At 44.2% G+C, this 22,147-nt stretch overlaps 3 protein-coding genes and 1 long non-coding RNA gene across 4 annotated transcripts; 1 reads left to right on the top strand and 3 right to left on the bottom strand.

Annotated features, from left to right (window-relative positions):
• Positions 1–48: 48 nt before the first annotated feature.
• LOC120690107 lies at positions 49–1,754 on the bottom strand. The gene is made up of 3 exons (XM_039972628.1): positions 1,534–1,754; positions 1,135–1,401; positions 49–1,043 (listed from the first exon to the last, which is right to left on the bottom strand). Exons 1-3 carry the CDS (start codon positions 1,615–1,617, stop codon positions 858–860), a joined length of 537 nt encoding a protein of 178 aa, XP_039828562.1. The 5' UTR covers positions 1,618–1,754; the 3' UTR covers positions 49–857.
• Positions 1,755–2,577: 823 nt separating this feature from the next.
• On the bottom strand, positions 2,578–8,714 carry LOC120690105 (protein NAR1-like). Its single transcript, XM_039972627.1, has 11 exons — positions 8,218–8,714; positions 6,429–6,511; positions 6,188–6,341; positions 5,842–6,028; positions 5,532–5,658; positions 4,775–4,925; positions 4,632–4,681; positions 4,190–4,361; positions 3,961–4,087; positions 3,762–3,853; positions 2,578–3,137 (listed from the first exon to the last, which is right to left on the bottom strand). Exons 1-11 carry the CDS (start codon positions 8,335–8,337, stop codon positions 2,985–2,987), a joined length of 1,416 nt encoding a protein of 471 aa, XP_039828561.1. The 5' UTR covers positions 8,338–8,714; the 3' UTR covers positions 2,578–2,984.
• Positions 6,338–7,716, top strand: LOC120690106. The gene is made up of 2 exons (XR_005681575.1): positions 6,338–6,635; positions 7,362–7,716. It is a non-coding gene; the product is annotated as an uncharacterized LOC120690106 (long non-coding RNA).
• A 1,790-nt stretch (positions 8,715–10,504) lies between the features above and the next one.
• LOC120690104 (DExH-box ATP-dependent RNA helicase DExH3-like) lies at positions 10,505–16,983 on the bottom strand. The gene is made up of 19 exons (XM_039972626.1): positions 16,670–16,983; positions 16,409–16,563; positions 16,206–16,293; positions 15,855–16,094; positions 15,621–15,716; positions 15,326–15,514; positions 15,039–15,198; positions 14,813–14,943; positions 14,510–14,680; positions 14,162–14,434; positions 13,826–14,020; positions 13,160–13,363; positions 12,897–12,966; positions 12,657–12,805; positions 12,130–12,438; positions 11,985–12,044; positions 11,648–11,800; positions 11,436–11,546; positions 10,505–11,228 (listed from the first exon to the last, which is right to left on the bottom strand). Exons 1-19 carry the CDS (start codon positions 16,883–16,885, stop codon positions 10,728–10,730), a joined length of 3,471 nt encoding a protein of 1,156 aa, XP_039828560.1. The 5' UTR covers positions 16,886–16,983; the 3' UTR covers positions 10,505–10,727.
• Positions 16,984–22,147: the final 5,164 nt, after the last annotated feature.

The following is a 22,147-nucleotide window of genomic DNA, read 5'->3' as shown; positions in this document are numbered from 1 at the left end:
CAACAATAAAAGCCACAACACACTTAGAAGAGCAATGAGTCTTCAATCAGGACAAACTTGTCATCTACCCAGACGGCCAGATCGATGCACTTGATATTTCTAAATCAATTGTTCTCAGGAAACATTCCCATCCAACATGGTGTGTAGGGAAAAGGCAGTAGTATACGATGAGTGGCGTCGCGTCGGGCTATTTGTAAGGTGCCCATGTCTTGAATCGTCGAGCTATCTAAATGATAGGCGATCCCCCTTCGGAATGAAAGGTGCAGGAAGACAACCTCCTTGAAAGGATGGAATCCAAGGAACTCAGTGTATATGGTAGCGCTAATTAATGTGCCATCATCTCCATTGCAGCCGCCAGCAGCCCCGTCCTCGACGTCAGAGCTTCACTCCAACTGCCCTTGGTCGCCGTCGCCATCGTAGTAGCGCGCGCCGTGGTCCTCTTGGTCGAGGTACAGGAGGCGCCATGGCCCGTCGCCGCCGCGTTCCTGGTAGCTCCTCCATGATTGCAGGAGGGGCCTCAGGTTCTTGTCACACCTCAGCACCCACGCCTGCTGGCGGTAGCACGACTCGTCGAGGAACCAAACTTGAAGCCGGCATTCGGAGAGGATGACCGACGCAGAGTACACCCCGGCCTTTGATTTTCCTAGATAAAATTTAGAGTACCCGTTGGCACCCATGGGTTGCTTGATCAGGTGTATGTGCCACTCGACAGGTTTATTCTAGAAGAAGGAGAAGTTCAATCTGAGATTAATTAAGAACTCCAATGAAATAAGTTGCCATCGACACGACTGCACACGATCTTATCAGAAAGGGGGGTGGGGGTGGGGAACGGTACACGGAGAATCAGTCAGCGGGTTCTACAGAGATTCAGGCGCCGGTGAAGTCTGGAGCATGTCAGGCACCACCTCGAGCAAATACGTGAACAATCCGCCGAGCAAGAAGATGAACACGAAAGCGAGCACGATCTTGGCGACGTAGGCTGCAGTGCTCCCCGTCGTCTCCCTAGCGACGGAATCCACGGCGGCCTGCGTCGCGCCCCGTTTCTGCAAAGATCAACGCTCCTGAGTCTTCAGAAAAAAAATCGAACTTTTACTCAAGACAGCAGGATCATGCGGAGTACCAGTCGTCGCGTACCGTGTCAGCGCCGCGCGGCGCGTGATGGGTCCCGGGCGCGTCCTGCGCCGTGACGGTCTGCAGCCGCCAGCCGCGGCCGTAGTCGGCGAGGGCCGCGCTGGGGCCGAAGCTGACGGGCTCCTCGCCGTCCCTGACGGCCTCGACGTGCAGCGCCGGCGGGGATCCGGGCTCGAGCTTGCGGTTGATGGCGTGCAGCGCGTACCGCGCCGTCGTCCCCGCCGAGAACCGCCGGACCTTGCCGGAGCTCCGGCACGTCACCTCCAGGAACTGCCGGCAGGTACAGAGAAGCGCGCGCGGTGTCAAAATTGCATGCTCGGGAAAGAGGATTCCGCTCAAAGGCAGGCGGACAAGCCTTGGCCGGGGGACATGGTTGACCGGCGGGAAGGAGAGCGGATTTACCGGCGGCGGCGGAGCCAGCGGGCCGCCTGCGCCGTCCTTGCCCGGCGGCTCCGCGTCTTCAGGTTGCTGCCCCCGCCGCTCCATCGCCGCACGCGCGTTGTCTCGTCCCGTCGCGGGGACCGGCGCCGCCGCCGCTGCCGCCTGCCGCCCTCCCCACCTCGGCACGGATTTGTGACGGGGGAGGTGGTGGTGTCACGTGGCCTGGCCTCCATCTGGTTGACTTTCCCTTTATGGGTGTCGTCCGGGCGGCCCGAAGAAAACCGTTTGGGCCAGCATGAAGTCGTTTCAGTTTGTGCTGTGCTAGTAATATTTCGATCATTAATTATAATATTAAACAAAGTGAGTTTACAAAATCAACTTCAGAACCCCACGCTAGTGACCATGAAGAATCTGGCCTTTTGACACGCGGTTAGATGATAATACTGTAGCATCACTGTAGCAAATCATCAATTAATTACTGTTATTAGATTAGTCGCAAAAAGTTACATCCATCTCTGAATTTTTTTTACAAATAGACTTTATTTAATACACTATACATACGAGATTCTTTTGTAGAATGGAGGAAACAAACCACGCCTAAGAAACCAAGGCTCCACAAGCCTCGTACGTCCGATCGAAGGTTACTTTCGCGGCGTCCACGTTTGGTGTTATAAAGTTATAAGTCATTTGTCCCATCACATCACATATTTAAATATCAATTAGGAGTACTAAATATAAATTTGTTACCAACTAGTTTCATAAATCGCTACTTAATCACAATACGAATATATTAAATCTAATTAGTTCATAATTTGACCACTAATTGCTATAGTAACCATTCACTAATTGTTTATTAAATATATTTAATAGATTCATCTAGAGTTAAGGTTGCAACTTATGCAATTATTTTTTATATTGAGTTAAAAAACCAAACTAGACCGACTCTCGCGAACTCATTTACAACCTTCGCCTTGTGCGATCTGTGTCGATCGGATACGACGATCCCCAACACAAACAGACACATAGGGTTCGATACTCAACAGTATGCAAAGTTGCTCAAGAACGTAAAACAGATAAAGCACCCACCTCTTTTTTTTTCTTCTTCCAAAAGGGCGAATTGATCCAAACAATAAAAGGTCATCAAGACCTATTTTGCTCATTTTTACACATTAAAATTTAACTATTCTTTCCCTTTTGATTGTGTACAACATTACCCAGAAAGCAGCTGAAAACCTATAGCCTAACAAAATTTCTTGGGTCTGAAGAAAAAAAGGCACTGTTTGTATTGCTGTGTGATCAATATTTTCTTAGCATGGAAAGGGCGCCATGATTGCTTTGTGTGGAAGTTCCTCTTGGCTCTTGAAGACCATGTGAATTCACAGTGCAAAAGCGTCCGCCATGATTGGTTTGTCAGCAAGTTCCTCTTGGCTCTTGAAGACCATGTGAATTCCCAGTGAAAAAACATCCCGATATCACCAGTTCTGTAACTGTGAAGCTACACTCTTCACCACTGGGTGATAATCTGTGTGCAAGTACTTCTTGGAATTCTCTGAACCAGGCTGCCCCAGCCACTCATCATATAATCTTTTCGTAATTGGATTATCGAAAGGATTGGAAATTGATACCTGGTACAGAAGGTACACAATTAGCGCAAGTGCATATAACTGGCATAAAGTAAACAATTCATGGACAATTGCCAAATGACAGCTTGGAAAGCACTCAGCAGCTAACTTATTTCCCACTTGAGGATAAAATTATGGCACCAAAGTGGAGCATACACACACTATCCAAAAGAAATAGTGTTCTAAAAGTTGCTAGAAGGATAAATAGCATGGAATAAAGGTCTGTAAGTTCAGAATTGTTCAGCTCATCAAAGCTACTAGAGATGGAATGGCAGTTCTAAAAGTTGAGCAGACAGTTTCACTTTCCCTTTATTGAAACCTGAATGGGGCAAAATCACAGTACAGGTAGCACGCTGGATCAAGCTAGAGAAATTAAACAAAGAAGCAGCCCAAAGCAAATAAAAGTATACTAAAATACAAGTGTAGAAGATAATATAACAGAATAGCAAGTAGACCAACTATTCTAATATAATATGAAAACTTTTATGTGATGATTAGGGGTATATCACCTAACAAAGTTGCCTACACTAATGTGGATTACTTTAAGCCAGGTCAAGACAAAGACACGCCGCACTAATAAGCACACTGCCTTGTAAACTACATGAAATGTAGGGTTTAAGGGCATACATCTTGTGTGTACACACTCTCCAATTGCTGGATAAGTTCCTTGGCAGATTGGCCTTGAACAGGCTTTATTTGACCTCCCCCATTCAGGCAACCTGTAGAACAGTAACAAATGCATCATAGAGGATATCAGATCCTACACATTAGAACTTGTTTATCGAAACTTATAACTGGCATGCAAAGGCGTGTCACAATTAAATACCTGAAGGACACGCCATAACTTCAATAAAATGGTATTCACATTTTCCCATTTTAATCTTCCTAACAATATTCTGCAGGTTCCTGAACCCATAACAAAGTGCAAACTTCAACACAGGTTTGCCATCCACCTGCTAGCACAAGTAGCATTTGCTAAATGTTATACACATATACCATGAGTTCACTCTAGTTAGGCAAAAGAGTCAATGGCCATCTGCAACCCATGAGTTTACCTCCAATGTAATCTCACGAAAATCTGAATTTCGCAAGATTCTGAAATCAAGAGGACCCTCTATTTCTCTCTTGTAGATTGCACGTGCTGCATGGCGAAAGACTGTTTCAGCATAACCCCCAGAACCTCCAGAAACCCCATATAGATTGCCCTCCTCATCAACATTTGTTAGCCTGGGTTATAATGAGGCAAATATATGTCGATTTCAAGATAAATTAATCCGAACAGATAAAAAGAACTATGGTATATTATAGTAGCAAAATACAAGATAATTCAATGGATTTTTTACTCACAACGAGTGGTTAAAATAAAGTAAGCTTAAATTTCTTGACAGAAGCAGCAGCCTAACAGATTATGACTAGTTGATACTCCTGCCGTTGACAAGACATTTGATGTGTATAGAGCTATAGGCACAGAATGAAACACCAAGGACATGGACTTACAATCTGTCCAAGGAAGATTCCTCTAGTGTCTTGAAATCAATAGGTTTGGACTGCACACAAACACATAAATCATAATGAGTATCTCCATAGTTTTTCTTTTTCATATCCATTATACAAGCAAGAATGAGAACTACATTAGCAACCTGTATCAAGTCTAACACTTCACCAGTTGTCAGTACTGAATCCACCTCTGTGACTTCTTTACCATCTACTGAGAAAATGAAATCATCCCGGACAGCTTCTAGCTTCTTATCATAACATGGCATCACAGTAACATGATAGACATCATATGGTCTACATACCCAAAAAAAAGAGTTAAAGTTAAATACCAGAAAGTAACAGTATATAAAGACAGGTAACTGTTTCAAAATAATTAGTGATGTTCAGCAAACAGATGATGCTAGCATACCCAACAGAAGACGACAAGATTATGTTTGGACCTAATGCTCCCTCCTTTTGGCCTTGATACAAATTTCCACCATTACTGAGGCCGAGTTATATGAGTTGTTGGCTAAGCTGAAGTGGACTCAGTCAATGGCTCTAAGCTTATGAAATGGGAGGATGAACCACACCGGTGAACCTATACTATTCCTGACAAAATTTTTAGGGTTACAGTTTCTTAAACCAAAAATTACAATGGTCCGTGGGAAGTATGCAGACAACTCTCACTAACTCGTATATCAACATTCTCTGTGAAATTTGGATCACCCACACAATAAATCATATGTTAATGACTGACACTAGAAACAAATACATCAGTTATAGTATTATAACTTTTACAAACATATTACTGCCAGTTGTATTGCACTATTGCGAACACCTTAGAAGTTGAAGAGAATTTATGTGACTGCAGGATCAATTGATTTCAGGATCTATCTAGAGCAGAGGCAAAATACTCACTTGAGACCTAGTTTTTCAACCACATGGTGCTTGATGGCTGCACCAATCGCTTGTTGAGGGCTCTTTACAGATGAGATATAAGGTAGGATGTATGAACCAAGAGTCTTTTCAGCATAGCATATCCAACCTGCAAGAGGAAGAGGCTGTGACACTCACATATCTGTGAACAAATCTTGTACTTATTTCTAGAGAAAATGCAAAATAAAAACATATATTACATAAGTATTATGCAACATTACAGCATTTTGAAACCCAAAGTACATTACATAAGTATTCATGTGTCATGTTCCCAACCAACCAAGAAAGTTACCTGGGCATGCAGATGAAATCATTGGAAGGTTGGCTCCAGCTTCTTGGCCACCAGATGATTGATTATTCTGATAACGTGATATGAATTCATTACACACTTCAATAAGGGATAGATCTCGACTTGAGCTTGTGTCGTAAACGGCCTTTACGCCCATCGACTTGAACAAAGCAGTAAGTTTTCTGAGAACCTGAAATTAAAGGAGTTACATTCTGCTATAGTTGTCGTAATTGTAGTTCAACCTTACAGTACTTTTTGACAAAAATGATTTGTGGAAAACGTTGATAAGAGCATATGAGCCGGAGATGCTTCTGTTAGGGGAATGGATATGGGAAGCCCATGTAATTACCTGTGATTGAGAAAGACCGAAGAATGCAGCTAGTGATGCTCTTGACTGGGGAGACACTGATACAATAACAGTTTTACCAAAGTTTATGCGAGCAACGAAGTCACCCAAGCTTTGCTTCTCCAGCATAACCGTCTCTGCTGATGTTATACAACCACTAAAATAAAAATGTAACAGTGAGCATTCATTGAATTTCAGCAGGTTACTTACTGATTTGAAGAGTGAAAAAAGAAAAGGAAAAAACCTGCACGCCAGACAGTCTTTTAATGAAATCTTGACTGCTTCCTCTGGAGGCTTTGTGCTCACCACATTTTCCTTTTGTTTGATCTGTAAAATTCTCAGTCTCAGAAATATGGATAACAGTTTGGAGAAAGGCAGTAGACGGGGGATTGCTTTATGAAGTTTCCAATGATGCAGACGTGAAGCTGATTATTAGAAGAAATGTACAGAGGTATGCACATAGCACTTTCAGAGTGGTAGGTTGTGTGGTCAAAAAAAAAAAAATTGGAAGGTTTCATTCGACAGGCTGTGACTCTTGTTCGTAGCTGATCTGATAGAGTAAAGCTAGAAATTTCTCAGACCATGTTGTATCATGCACCAAACAAACAATCCTTTTTGCCTAGAAGCAAATTATGAAGAAGCTGTGCTACCAGAATCTAAAAACAAGCAGGGGCAAGTACTGTGCTAAAGGATCTTGAGCATGATATAAATTTGCCTAGCTTTCTTTTGCACCTAAATAGCTGACATTGAACTTTCAGCTTGGTGGTACACCCAACAACATACTATGTAATCCTTCAGTGCAAAACTGTAGTATCAAGGTGTATGGTATTCTAAGTGCCTACGAAGAATAAACTTAGTATGACAGAATGAACATGAGTACTTCTGATCATCTGAAGATGCCGTGTCAATTGTCAGCTCATTACAGGGCATAGTTTGATCCCTACAAACTGAAGCACATTAAGGCATCATTGGACAAGATAACACCTCATCATGCTATAATTATCAATCTAAAATATAAATTTTGAAGAAAAAACACATTTATTAATAAAGAGTTTAACTGTAGCTAACACACTTTCATCCTTCATATTTTATTGGACAGAAGTGCCTTCTATTTTTATTTTGTTGGGGGCTTTGTGCTCACAACATTTTCCTTTTGTTTGATCTGTAAAATTCTCAGTTTCAGGAATATGGAGAATGGCTTGCAGAAAGGCAGTAGACGAGGAATTGCTTTATGAAGTTCCAATGGTGCAGACATAGTTGATTATTAGCAGAAGTGTAAATTTTATGCGCCAAACAAACAACCCTTTTTTTTCCCTAGAAGCAAATTATGGAGATGCTGTGCTACCAGAGTCAATTATGCAACAAGCAGGGGTAAGTACAGTGCTCAAGGATCTTGAGCATGGCACAAATTTACCTAGCTTCCTTTTGCAACTATATAGCAGATATTATACCTAACTTTATGCTATCTTGTACACGCAAAAACATACTAGGTAATCCTTCAGTGCAAAACTATAGGATCACGGTATTTGGTATTCTCAATGCCTACAAAGAATAATCTTAGCATGACAGAATGAGCATGAGTACTTCTGATCATCGGAAGATGCCATAATTCGATTCATACACAACTGAAGCACATATAAGGCATCGTTGGACAAAAAATAATACTTCATCATGCTACAATTATCAAAATAAAATATAAATTTTGAAGAAAAAGCACACTCATTAATTAAGAGTTTAACTGCAGCTAACATACTTTCGTCCTTTGTATTTATTTTATTGCACAGAAGCAAACATGAGAAGACAAATTAATTTCATTTCATATCCCCCTTTTTTTTATTTGTCATGTCCTTGCCTGCCGAGCACTGCCTACTTCTCGACACCACTACATAATCATATTGAAAATATTGTTCACACACATCACCGTCCAGAGTTTCAAACAAGTATGGTGGGTGAGCTGAAACTGCACTCAGCTGGCACAGAGGCTGCGGACTAGGGTAAACAACGAAACCTGGCGGAGGGAGCGGTGTCAGTACCTGGAGGCGGCGGGAGGAGGAGGAGCTCTTGTTAAGAGAGATGATGCAATCCTGCGAGGGGGCAATGAAGTCGTTGAGATCCGACGCCTGCAGCGCCGGCGAGAATCTGCTCGACGACATCGCGGGGCGGGTGGCCCCCACAACTGGCTCCCGGAGCTTGCGGGGGTAGTCGTCTCCGCCTCCGCGACGAGTGGGATCAATCCGCTCCGCGTAGATTGAGGACGAGCGGCGGGGCGCCGGCCAAGCCGTATAGCTCAGCTACACGGCGGCGGACGGCGGTTGCCTCCCTGAGAAGCACGGGAGACGCGAGGCGAAGGTACGGTATCTGGAGGGTGGGAAGTAGGCAGGCGGCGCGGCCGTGGAGGTAGCTGGCGGCGTTGCGGCGAGGAGCGGCGGTGGATTGGTTTCAGGCGGCGACACGCGGGTTAGGCCCGAGGAGGAAAGGGGCTTCGTGTTGTTTCGGGCTTCTGGTTCGAGCAATCGAGCTGGTTGGTCAAACAGGAGGCCACACGACTGAGGAAAATGGCAAGCGGCAAAACGGAAACGTCGCTCCGGTAAATTTAACCTTTTTATTGTCGGTGAGGAACTTAAAAATGAACTACAAATGTCAAAATGGAAAAGGCATTGTCGGTACTCTGTAGCTGGGATACTCATTCTTACTTCAGTAAGGCAGGACCCGCGTAGTTATGCGTAACTGCGCGCAAAGGACGGAGTAGCCAGGCCACACGGGTCAGTCTCTTTCCTCACCAGGCCAACGGCCCCGGACCCGATCCCTGCCTGGGGATGGGTCCGGAGACGCCACGTGTCCCTAAGGAAGAGAAGCTCCGAGCTGACAGCCGAGGCCTCGGACCCCCCCATAGGGGTCCGGGACCTCCTGCGTCCATCCGGACCCCCTTACCGCGTGGGGGTCCGGAGCCGCCACGTGTCCCGGAGGCACGGGCGCGGGCTCGTGCGCGAGTCCTCCGCTAGGAGACTCGCCCACCCACCGCATTTAATGCGGATGGTTGAGGCGTGCTCTATCGCCGCGGCACGCGGGACAGCCTTTGTCAGGCCTCACTGTGCACCGTGTATTACCAAGGTACACAGTGCGGCCGCCTGTGCCGCACCCGCGCAGAGCCCGTCTGCAGCATTAAATGGATACGACGGCACGACACTTTTCCATCATGCCGCCTACGCCGCAAGCTACACAGCCCGTTCAGCTACGTGGCAGGCGACGCCACTAGCTACGTCTGGCATCGTCCCGACAAGACAGCGCCTGGACATGATGAACGAGGGACTCCAGGAGCAGGCAAGGGATTCCAGGAGAGAGATCTCCTTGGCCTGCGACGCCATAATGTATGAACAGTACGTTATTTTATATTACATCGTTGGGCCCACCTGTCGGGGACCCAACAGCCATGTACGCGCCTCACTTGAAATATAAAAGGGAGGCGCTCGCTGCGCACACACAAGCTCTCCGGACACACAAGCTCTCGCGAACTCTCTCACTCTCGTGGGAGGGCAATACAACACACAGTGGACGTAGGGTATTACGCTCCGGCGGCCCGAACCACTCTAAATCTTGCTGTGTTCATCGTGTTCTTGAGTGAGATCTAACTGGGACTAGCTAACCCCCGAGTACACACCCTCTGGGCTAGGGCGGGTGCCTTCCGCCATCCGGCTGTGGTTTGCAGCACCACGACAGGCATCTTATTCCTTTTCAAAAAAAAAGAAAAGGCATCTTATTTACACAACTCGAAATTCTCAGATAGGTTCTTAGATTCTAGAAGGCATCGTTATCTTCGTTGGGCGAGAAATGAACAAGTGTGTCATTTTTTTTTTTTTGAAACTGAAGTGTGTCATCTTAGAATAATAATGATAAACCAACTCGGATGATGTTGTGGTTCCGATAAGATAAGATGTGGAGGACAAGACGGATATCGATTCCTCCTCGCTGTAAATTGTAAACAAATCTTCGCAAAATAAGCAGGATCAGATAGAGCCAACCAAGTAGCCAACTGCCTACCACTATGCTATTCCCCATGGCTCCCTACAAACTGGAGCGGAGAAAGCGACCGGAGAAATAAACAAAGCACGCACGCGTCATGGGTGACCTCGACCTCGAGAATGCGAGATCGGGCCGGGCGAGCGGCACGGACCGCACACGAGCGCACCGCTTGCCACGGTGGGACGGAGACTGCTCGTCATCTCGTCGCGGCGGCACCAGCAGAAACCGACACGGGATCGGGCAACCGAGTGGCCTCGGATCATGCTCCATGCGTGTGGTGTGATGCCACTCCACAGAATCTAGTTTAGATGATACAGAACAAAATGAAGTGCCCTGAAACTGCTACAGAATCTAGTTTAGATGACAAAGAACAAAATGAAGTGCCCTGAAACTGCAACATGGGACGACACCTGAACTATACATAGATCGTTCGTGTAACGTAACGAATCTGATGTTTTCCAGTTTCCTCTTTTCTGTGCGTGTGAGGGCGACAACATACACCAAAATCCTTACCCAAGAAAAATCACCGTTTCCTAGAGCTATTCTTCGAGTGCCGCCTCGGCCTCGTGAGCAGCTTGAGCATGCTGTCGGTCAGGTCCAGCGGCGAGTCGTCGTCGCCCTCGTCCTGCGGCTTCACGCCGGAGGTCTGCGTCAGCCACCCCAGCGCCTCGATGGCGGCGTCCCGCTCCGCCAGCTGCTTGTTCCGCTTCGGCTTCCCCACGAACTGCATCCCCTTGAACTCCACCAGGGCCCGGAACTCGTTCGTCTTGAGGTGCTTTGTCTTGTACTTGGGCGGGGTGTGCCCCGCGCGCATCAGCAGCGTCTGCAGCAGGCTCTTGGGGTTCATCCCGTCCTTGATCAGGCTGCTCTTGCCCTCCTCCTCCTCGGGGCCCCGGAGCCTCGCCCGGCTCGTCTCGCGCCCGAACACGAACCGGCCCTCGCATAGGTCGCCCGCAGCGAGCTCCTGTGCCGCGTACAGGATGTACTTGCCTTCCTTGTGGATGTCAAAGTTCGGGTCTTCAAGCTGGAGTCGAAAACATTGTCAGATCACACAAAAAAGTACTACATATACAGCTAGACAAGGTTTGCTGGAAACAAGCACAGACCAGTGCTCACGTACTATCAAGTTTTCTACTGTACTCGTAATATGCGAACGAAAAACACCGGAAATGCCTAATGAAAATCAACCAAATTCCTTTGAGATGCAAACTTCATCCACTGCACGACTCACCTTCTGTTGTATAAGTTTATCAAGTTCTTCTTTAAGTTGCAGGTAGCATTCAGAAAGGCTGGGATCCATAAAGAAATCAATGTATCCATCGAGCATCTTCAAGTGCCCAGCCTATAACATATAAGTTAAAAGACAATCCATACAGCAAACAGCACGGTAACATAAACACAAAATTACATGAGAAAACAATCAAGTAAGACAAGACAACGTACCATGCTTCCTTTTGTGACAACACCACCAAATAAGATCAGTATGGAGTCTGATACTCCAGTTGAATCACGGATGAAGACGGCATTCACCTTCACCTTCTCACCAAAAACCAACCATGGATATGGGATGGTCTGGTACTTTGCATTCACCGAATTCTGAATCAAGAATAATGCCAAAATTTCAGTTTCATAAGTAACAGTTTGATATCTCTTAAGTGTCTAAACGAGGCAGCACTAGCTTATTTCTCTTTTAAATAGCATAAGATAACAGGGGCAGTTTCATAGTTCGCTTTTAAACAGGGAAGTACAGAATTTTGGAGACCTCTTGGTATGAACTTACAGCATAAAGAAGAACTTGGCCATCATCCATGGTCTTAAATGACATTGAGCTTTCTCGATGCTGCAAAGGCAAGATAAAGAAATGATTCTACTGTCAAGTCCAGCCAAAATAGAAATCTACAGTATAATTGTCAATAGCTATTTACCACAACAGACGCTATCCCAGGGAAAAGCCCAGAACATATGATGCCACGGACCAATGATTGGTTATGGCTCAAACTGTTATTTACATTTGCATCAGTGTCTATCAAACCAGAATCCTTTAAAATATAGCTGAATTGCTTCCTAAGTGAGTGAATAGCTTGTAGTGTCTGAGCAGAAAGGAAATTTCTCCAGCAGTATTCATAAGCAGACCCTTCTCTCTCCGCGTCCTTCCATCCTTCATAAGCCCGAACAAGGGCCATATGATCACTATAATCCTTTGATGAGAATCTTGATTTTGCGGTTCCTGCCAGCTAAAATATAAAGTACAATATCAAGGTCTTTAAAAGAAGTACGATATTAAAAAAAACTCTCTCTGCATAAAATAAGATTATTGCTCAACAGAAAATACCACAATGCATTTTTCGGTACTAAATCTTCCTGACCCTTTCTCATTAAACTTTAAAAAAAATTCAACATAACCAATATCAGTCACTGATATAAAGTCCAACATTGGAAATCAAAGGCTTACATCCTTCTTGTCCTGTGGCAAAAGGAAAGGGTCCCGAACACTCAGTCCAGCAACTACAGTAAGTATAGGATCTATGCAGCGAAAAACTGCACCCATTATAAGCATCTTTCCCAATTTTGGATCAACTGGAAGCATGGAAAGGTATCGCCCTACAAAGTTTCATAAGGAAATTTTATCTTTCAGTGCTAAAATGTTGCTGCAGACTTCAGTTCTTGCTGGGAAGCAACAGATAAGGCATACCAAGATCAGTGAGGTTCTCATTTCCATCTAATGCACCAATCATCTTCAGGAATTCCACAGCATTTTGGACCTACATATTTATCAAGTGTAAGTGGAAAGGGTTGAAAATCAAAAGAAGGATCCTTTACTAGCTACTTGAAACATTTATTCTTTAGATGCTGTGTACATGCTCATAAAAAGAGTTAGTTAATGTGCCATTAATCCAATGGGCACAAAACCAAAGAGAGAGAGAAAAAAAAGGAAATGTCGATTTAAACACATACAGCTAGTGGTTCAGGAGGTTGTAGAGCAGCTGATAAGAACTCCCCAATGCTGCCAACTTGCAAACTTTTTATCTGCAAACATAATGAATTCAAAGGAGTTCTAAGAAGCTCCGGAAGCTGATAGTCTGCAAATGCATCATACACACATCTAGGATAGAGATGATAGCATTCTCCAGGTTGCACACGGCCAGCTCTACCCCTCCTCTGCATTAAGATAATGGAAAGACTATGAGAATCATCATTATTCGCAAATATGAATGGTTGGTACTGTATATATAGTACCGTTTGTGATCATATATGTATCAAGTGACAAGTTTACTTTGTTGATCCTTTTGATTCTAATCAGTGACAAGTTTATATTGGCTACTGAAACAGGATAAATGGACACCTTGAAACAGGATAAAAGGACACCTTGACTCATGACAGATTTCTGAGAGAAAGAGACACATACAGGTGGTTGGTAAGGAATGAAAGATCTTTGTAACTAAACAGACTAAGATAATCCCAGACGTCAAGGCTGAATAAATAAGTCTTATGGTCTGGATGTTACAAATGGAGCAAAGTTCTTTTAGTTGGGATTTCAATTGAACAGAAGCATCAGATTTGAATCAAAGACAGGATCTACTAGTGAAAGACGAGACAACAAAACAGAAGCTAAGAATTCACCTGACGGGCGGAAGCTTTTGAAATCCATGAGGGGAGTAAGCAGGGGGTATTGTTTAACGCATCGTATGTGGTTTCCTTTGCTTTGCCACAATCCACAACAAAAACGATATCATTTATTGTAATACTTGCTTCTGCCATGTTTGTGGCTAGGACTACCTTCCGGACATTAGGAGGTGGCTTCTCAAATATTAGCCTCTGCGACCAACAAGATACAAACATACATAAAAATAAGCCTTGTTTATGAGATGCATTTAGACAATATATGCATCAGATTTAGTGACATAATTGTAGCAGTATAAAGAACATCACTATGATAAACCAGATTAGAACAATTACCTGCTCAGCAGTAGCCATAGAACCATGGCATGCAAGCAGCAAAACCCTATTTGGATCACCTAACAATGGGTGCGCTTTCAGTTGATCCTTCAAGCAACTAATATCATCCCATCCGGTCATGAAAACTAAAACAGCACCAGGTCGCTCTTTGCGACATATGTGGCACAGAACAGCCTCTATGAGGTTGAACCCAATGCAATCAGGATTCCAATTTGCAAGAGAATCTCGCGTTCTGGAACCATATGTTTCGAAGCTTGAATTTTTCAGGGCATCCTGCATAGTACATTAATATTATCTGAATAGTGTTGAGCAGGGTTACATTCATAGACCTCTGTTTTGAGTAAGTACCTCAACAAGTGTAGTAATTTGATTTTTCCTTTTTCTAGGCAGCAGCTGTCTTTGAGTTTTCCAGACTTTATCTTGGCCATAATCATCAAGCTGATTGCTTGAGGTCAACCTGTAGCCTGACCTCTCCAATATATCTTCCAGAAAATGTGCTCTCACTGGATGTGTGAATCCCTGAATTAGCATTCGAGAAAATAAAATATTGAAAAAACAGTACAGCTTCGTCAGAGTCAATGAAGGATGGAAAAGAACTATTTATACAGTATGTGAGTGATTTGATTTCGGTACAAAAACATAGTAACTCACAGGAATGTGGATAGTGGGGGCTCCTCCAAAATAACTTGAGAATAGTTCCGCGTTTAGAGTAGCACTCATCAATATCAACCTCAAATCACGGCGCCGTGATAATAGATCTTTCAGTACAATCAACAGGAAATCTACAAAACCAGTGCAATAACAGAGCAATGTTATGAGCTGAACAAAGATAGAACCTCAAAGGGGGAAAGGGAGCAATAGCAATATGGTATCTAACCTTCATTCATGCCCCTTTCATGTATTTCATCAACAAATACATGAGTCACACCATTCAAGTTTCGGTCACTCAGCAATCGTCTTAGTAAAATGCCACTGGTGCAGAAAAGCAAATGTGTGTCTTTTCCCTTAATTCCTTCCAATCGAACTTTATAGCCAACCTATTAAAAAAGCTAGTATTGTATGCAAATAGAATGGATAGAATCTAGTAAGGACTTTTGTCCTTATTCCTTACACATATTACAGATGAGTTACAGTAGTGAAGTTGACAAAAACAATTGAACTTACCGATTCACCGAGATTCTCCCCTCTCTCAGTGGATACTCTTTCTGCAACTGCCATTGCAGATATTCTTCGTGGCTGCGTACAAATTATGTTACAGAAGGCCCCTCGGCCAGACTCTATTTCCGACTCTAATACAAATTGAGGCAGCTGTGTTGTTTTACCACATCCTGTCTCCCCGGAAATTACTATAACCTGGCATTGCACAAGGGTGCCAGAGAAATAATAGGAAAAAGGGTTATAAGGGACTATGCGCTCATAGTTATAGATGGTCTCTAGGACATTTTTCAAGCTTGCATACCTGATTACGTGCAATGGCTGCTAGAAGCCTTTCTTTTTCCTTGTATGCTGGAAGTGATTTCCGAAGCTCTAGCATCTTAGAACCTTCTGGTGATTCCTGTTTCACAAGCACGTCACGAAATTGTTACAAAACAGCAAGCATTGAGCTATGCATGCTGCGGAAGGCTTTTATAGACTACCCATGTCTTTCCCTAAGATGAATACAGAATTATGAAGAGTATGAAACATGTCACACCTGCCAACTTCTCTGAAAATTACGCATCCGAATGCTCTTCCTCTGAAGTATCTTCTCCATGACTGACCTATCAAGCAGAGAATCTTGCTGCTCGTCCAGGTTCACGTTATCAGATTTCTCAGCCACCTCAGAACTACTTCCCGTGTTGCCACCGCTTTTATCCAGTGACAAGAGTGCACGATCTAGATGCTCCTGAACAAGTCCTTCAACTCTCCTCTGCAAGCTCAGTGGGATCACCACCTGTTTGTTTTGCACACAAGAATAAATAACAAATCATTAATACCCTTAAGCACTAGCAATTTGAAGTGCAAGCAAGACATACGATCTTGCCACTAAATTGCATAAACAAACCTCTCTTTGCGGTCGCTTGTCATCCAGGTCCGGCCTGTAGTTAGGCAGTGGGACCTTGCTCGCGACGATGACCCTCCCGTACATTTCACTGCCATTCCACACCCCCACCAAAATAACACATTCCCATCATGAAGTTTCAATTACTTTTCCAACAAGTGCGTGGAGAAGTAATAGCCAGAAGCTGAGAAATGACAACACGAAACCTGTAGAGCCCCATCCTCTTGGCGAGGTTGGCGATCTGGTCATAGTCCCGGCGGTCCCTCCGGTCCCTGGAGATGATCTCCTGCTCCTCGGCGTTGCGCTGCAGCATGCTCAGCTTCCATCTCCACTCGTCGATGTTCGCCACCGACGACGACGGCTGCACGGGGCGATCAGAAGTCATTGCGAGCCGGCGAACAAACAGTGAAAACCAGTCACGCAAAGGTATCATCCATGCGCCTAGCGGCGGTGGATGGAGCACGAACCCGGAGGTCCTCGTACTCGTGATCGTACTCGTCGTCGGAGAACTGCTCAACGGCGCGGCCCCCGCTGGGGAAGCTGCAGAGGGAGCGGCGGGAGAAGCCATTGAGGCGGTGGGGGTGGAGGAGGAGATCCGCGAGAGAGGTCGGCGGCGGGCGGCTGGGTGCGTTGGGAAGTGGGACGAGGAGTATGCCCAGCCCGCGGCGCAGGCCGCGGCGCATGCTACCCTTTGCTTGCTAGCTCTATTGCGGCGGCGGCATGGCAGGGTAGGAGCTCAGGGAGGCGACGCCGCCGGCGTTGGGGAAGGAGAGGGTGTCACGCCCGGCGGTGGGCTCGTCCTAGCCCTTGAGATTTGGGCTGAAAGATCCGTGCGCTCTCGTGGGCTTTGGGGTCTTTGCATGTCCAAATGGGCTATTCAGCTCTCTTGGGAAAAAAGGGCCTAGAGCCTCGACTCGTTCTCCATCTGCAGGAAAAAGGGCGACTCGAGAGCGACTAACGCTTCCGGCGGCGATTTCGCCGGTTTCCCCTCGCCTCCGGTGGCCTCGTCGGCTCCGGAGGTGGGGGGACCTCGATTCCGTCGTCCGGTGTATATATCCATTCTACTAGGTATATATTTGATAGAATAGGATTGGTTCACTCTACTCCGGCGCTGCGGAGTGGATCCGTGTACTGGGGCTGCTGCGGCTTCGACGGAAGGCGACGAGGTGGCGAGGATGTCTCCCATTCGAGTTTTGGTGGGAGCTTCTTCGTCTATTTCGGTTTCCCTACCTCCGTCATCGGTAGCAGCTCCAGGTTAGGGTTAGGGTTCCAATCTTTCCCGAGCTTCTCCGGCATGGGTCCTGTTGTTGGGCGATGGGTTTCTGTGCTGCTTCATGGGCGGGGGTTGCATAGCGACGTTCTCTTATGCAGGGATTTGACATTGGCGAACTTTTCTTCTCCTCATTCTTCTGCGTCGATGTTCAATTCCTCTGTGTTTTTCCTTGGGTTGCCTGTGCTTCTCTTCTCTTGGGTGGTGCAAAATCTGTTACCTATATCATGCCTACTGTTTGGTGGAGTTTCGGTGCTTTTGCCGGTGAAGTATTCATCTGAAGATTTTGCTGGTACTCTTTTGTTCATCGGAGGAGTTTTATATACCAACACGATTTGATGTCGGATTGGTTGCTTGATCCCACCTTTGGTGGTTCAGTTCCCCTGCGGGGGTGTTCGTTGCCCGGCAATGTGGGGTTCCTGGAGGTCCTTGAGGCGTCGGATCCCTCGTTGCCTGTCGATTGTTTGCCGGTGTCGATTGTTTGCCGGTTCGTTCAGCGGTTACACATCATGTCGATTCTGATGTGCTATTCAAAACGGTGCCAAAAAACCATGTTCGTCGCCAGGGAGGAGGTCGGCATCAAGATGGGAGATGGGAGCTCCGGCCGCCGGGGGCGAGAACGACCGGGAATGCACAAGGACTTCAATGTAATTTCTATTTCTTTTAAGGGTGTTCTTGCAAGGAGGGCTGTAATCACCAAATATTATGAATGAATGAAATCCCGGTTTTCTCAAAAGAAAAAGCTCTCTTGGGACCTGTTGGACCAAAATCATCGTGAGTGTTATTACTCTTCACAAAGCAAGCAAATGTTTTTACTGTTTCTCGCGTGCATTGACAGGAAGCAAATGTGTTATGCGTAGGACAGATAGACAGATACAAAGGCATGAATACAATGTGAAATGTGTTCAAGAGATTATGTTGACATATCCTAAGCTTATATGTAAAAAAATCTTCTCCCAAATGCAAATAGGTCCCTAAATGCTTAAACCAAGGTTCTAAATAGAGGACTATTGCCACCGCTATAGTCTGCTATAGTTTTTGTAAGAGGCGAAAGCTAGAATATCAATCTCTCTAGAAGAATAAATCCGCTAATAGTCGGCTATATCCCGTTGTAGCCGCTAAATTAATGATTATTTAGCCAAATAAACTATATAATTAGTCTTTATTTATTGTTATTTTAGTATTGAACTTCATTATGTACAATATAGTATTTCGTCAATGATGTAACGAGAAAATCAAGCCCAAAGTGTACTTCAATACATGAATTTTTCTTGATTTCATGTTTATATGAAAAACTACACATAGATTTATGTGTGACGTTGAAGTGGAAATGCATAATTATGAGAAGTTTCTAGAAGATCAGAGAGTATGCATGAACCATGATTATCATGCTTCATGAGAAAATATGGAATACTCTAGAAATTAGATATTTGTATGGTTAGATAAGTATGAGGAAAATTTCAGAGTTAGATATTTTGTAATAAGTGTGTAGAAGGTGGATACATGCCAACCATATGAGCCATGGAGTCCGATAAATAGAGTCGTGCCGGCATAAATCGGGCTCTGTGCGAAAATCTAAAGTGGGGTCTACTAGACTAGCCAAATAGAATAATCAAATATTAAGCATACTATAGTATATTGTAGGAAAAAGATACATAAAAATTGTACCTTTTTATTCTTGGTGGTATAGTCTTTACTTAAACAACTTCACTCTTGTTGTGTTCCTTGAAATAAAATCTTCAACGATAGATTCATAATCAAATCGTTCTAACACAAAAGATGAAATGACAAAATTACAATTAATCTATTAAAGATTCAAAGGATACAAGTACATGTAGATAATATAGTTGGGGATTGAAAATTAAAAAAAACTATTTACCTTCTCCTTCAGCTCTATCAATTACTTGAAGTTGAAGAATTAAAGTTGCAGAGTACAGACTTGCACTTGCCGTGCTGATCGCCTGATGGCACTTGCCGTGCTGATCGCCTGATGCCTGTGGAGTGTGGCTCCGGCTTAGGCAGTGCCTACGGGCTGTGGCGCGCCCTGGCCCTACCGACTATCGTCTGGCTCGGCCGGAGTCTCCCCTCCCTTCTTCAAATTCTGAGGCCTAGAAATTTGGGGGCCCTGTGCCGCACGCCCATGGGCCCGAACCTGCCGGGTACTCCCCTCCCCTTTAATTATACCATGGCATAAGAGATTTCAAATAGGAGATGGTGAGGCCACTAGAGGGGCAGAGGAGGGGACCGTGGGGACGACGATGGGAGGGTCTGAAGGCGGCTGTACATTTTCTGTAGTTGGGCAAGACTTGAATGCACAGTTTGAACCTGAGAGGTCTTCGTGTATGTTGCCGGCAATGAGCGTCGCTTGCTCCGCCACAGCAAGAAAAGAACCTATACTATTAAAGCATAGTGACTTTGATTACGAGACAACTGATACTAACTTCTAAATTAAAGTGTCTTGATTACGGAATAATGGATATTATTATTTTCTAAACTAGAATTGTTTCTAAGCTAAAAGCTAGAACTATTATACTAGTTGTATGTAATAGGGAATCCAAACCTGGTAGTCTTAGCTGAGAGTCCTACAAGCTAGGACTACTACATACAACTCCTATAAAACTCCTATAAGCTAGTTACTGTGAGACTAATCCTGCCACTGTAGAGTCCAAAAGTGTTGACGTGAGTACCGAGCTGACGACAGGTGGGGTATCATCTCCAGTCCATCACCATGTTGTACAGTAATGCATATTTGGGGGTAGTCAATGTATTAGTACTAGCAAGAAGCGGATAGCTATGCATGAGTGGACCTTATTGGCGATGGTCAGAAGACAAGCTTCTATTACTAGGATTAGTATACCTATGCTCCTTGGCTATCGCGCTGAAGAAGGTGTGGTAGATGCACCATCCGAGCAGTGTGGCTCCGGCTAAATTATGAAAAGAGTTATTATCTTGTTGCCTTGTTGCGCTTCTTAAGCATATGAAAAAATTTATGTATCACTTCAAATGATGCTACAAAACATAAACATCCTTTTTCTTTGCCTTATGCGCATGAAAAAAAGGTATACATCACTTCACATGATGCTACAAAACATAAATAACTTTTTCCTTGTGTAAGCAACTTTCTCTAAACACTCCGTTATGAATAATCTAATACGCGCATGCCTCTACCATTAGACTAAATTTGTGCTGATGAATGTGCCAATATTTAGGCCAAGAATATAGTATTCACCTGCCGAATTTTTAATTTGAGCGGTTCTCAAGTTTTATACGTTACTACTTGATAGGAGCTAAAAAACCACTCGATGTTTGTCTATAGCTTGGTGACCCTCATCTTAGAAAATTCACCATTAACTAAGTAAATTACTGAAAACTGAAACAATGACAGGCCAATACAAAGCAAGTAGAGGCAACAACGGGCATGGCTCCTCCGCTCATGGCAATGGTTACATTGGCCCAGTTTGTTTTATGCTACAACTCCTAGCGTTATAAGAGATCTTACATGCATGAAGTACTAAATGAAGTCTATTTGCAAAACGTACTAAATGAAGTCTATTTGCAAAATCTCTTCACGGATAGGTGTACCTTTACGCGACGAATCTAATGATGGTAATTAATCTATTATTAGCTACAATAATGTTACAGTAATCATCCTCTAATTATGCGGTCAAAGGTCTTATTATATTCGTCTCGTAAATTAGCGCAGGGATTGTGGAGTTACTTTTATAAACTCACTTTATTTAATACCTTTAATTATCGGTCGAAGTAGAATAGTAGTATATTCCATCCGTCCTGAAATGTTACTTTCTCCTAAGTCAAAGTAGTATAAGTTTGATCAAATTTATAGAGAAGAATACTAACATCTAGCACATCAAATAAGTAAATTAAGAAAATATAGTTCATAATGGGTCTAATTATTCTCATTTGACATTCAAAATGTTATTACTTTTTTCTATAAACTTAGTCAAACTTGAAACAGTTTGACTTAGTACAAACTAAAGTGACTTACATTTTAGGATAGAGAGAGTAGAATGGAGATTTTGGGGTGGGTACCACCCACATGCATCATGCAAATGTGCAAATCTTTTGGCACCATTCCACTGGAAAGCGACCACTGCTTCCACCTAATCGCCGTCGTCCGTGACGCGGCCCCCGAATCAAATCAACGGCCCCACGCGCGCGCGCGCGAGACTCATCCGGTCCCACGGCCCAGAACGAGCTGGGCCCGATTTTACCCACTGATTGGCTGGACCAGTCGCTGCCGAGGCATTTATTTGTCAATATTCAATTAATGCCTTCGGAATAAAAAATATTTTTTTGCGGGTAGGAGAGATGGCGCCGGCGCGAAGCAAACTCAGGCCCCCTTCTCTTAAAAAAAATTCCGCAGTACTCGTCACATCAATTTTCAGACACATACATAAAATATTAAATATAATTGAAAAAATAATTAATTACTTAGTCTAACTAAATAGCACGAGATGAATCTTTTAAGCCTAATTAGTTCATTATTGGATATTATTTGTCAAGTAATAACGAAATATGTTACAGTAACTTTCCGCCTACTTTTCGCAAACTAAACGGGGCCTCAGGTTGTGTTTAGTTTGTGAAAAAAATTGCACAGTAACCATCACATCGAATTTTTGAACACATGCATGAAGTATTAAATGTAGTTAAAAAA

This window comes from Panicum virgatum, chromosome 9N, assembly GCF_016808335.1.
Source record: "Panicum virgatum strain AP13 chromosome 9N, P.virgatum_v5, whole genome shotgun sequence".
In the NCBI taxonomy this organism is placed as follows: domain Eukaryota; kingdom Viridiplantae; phylum Streptophyta; class Magnoliopsida; order Poales; family Poaceae; genus Panicum; species Panicum virgatum.
Note: the sequence above shows the minus strand (reverse complement) of the source record. Positions and strands in the feature narration are given on the sequence as shown.

Coding starts and splice junctions, on each gene's coding strand:
- LOC120690107 (XM_039972628.1), bottom strand. CDS start 1,617: ATGGAGCGGCGGGGGCAGCAACCTGAAGACGCGGAGCCGCCGGGCAAG. Junction 1,402..1,533: donor CGCTGGCTCCGCCGCCGCCG/GTAAATCCGCTC, acceptor ACCTGCCGGCAG/TTCCTGGAGGTGACGTGCCG. Junction 1,044..1,134: donor CGCCGCGCGGCGCTGACACG/GTACGCGACGAC, acceptor TGATCTTTGCAG/AAACGGGGCGCGACGCAGGC.
- LOC120690105 (XM_039972627.1), bottom strand. CDS start 8,337: ATGTCGTCGAGCAGATTCTCGCCGGCGCTGCAGGCGTCGGATCTCAAC. Junction 4,926..5,531: donor GTTGAAAAACTAGGTCTCAA/GTGAGTATTTTG, acceptor TTGGGTATGTAG/ACCATATGATGTCTATCATG. Junction 3,138..3,761: donor AGAGTGTGTACACACAAGAT/GTATGCCCTTAA, acceptor CTTCTGTACCAG/GTATCAATTTCCAATCCTTT.
- LOC120690104 (XM_039972626.1), bottom strand. CDS start 16,885: ATGCGCCGCGGCCTGCGCCGCGGGCTGGGCATACTCCTCGTCCCACTT. Junction 15,199..15,325: donor GGGAGAATCTCGGTGAATCG/GTAAGTTCAATT, acceptor CTTTTTTAATAG/GTTGGCTATAAAGTTCGATT. Junction 13,364..13,825: donor CAAAAGCTTCCGCCCGTCAG/GTGAATTCTTAG, acceptor ATCTTAATGCAG/AGGAGGGGTAGAGCTGGCCG.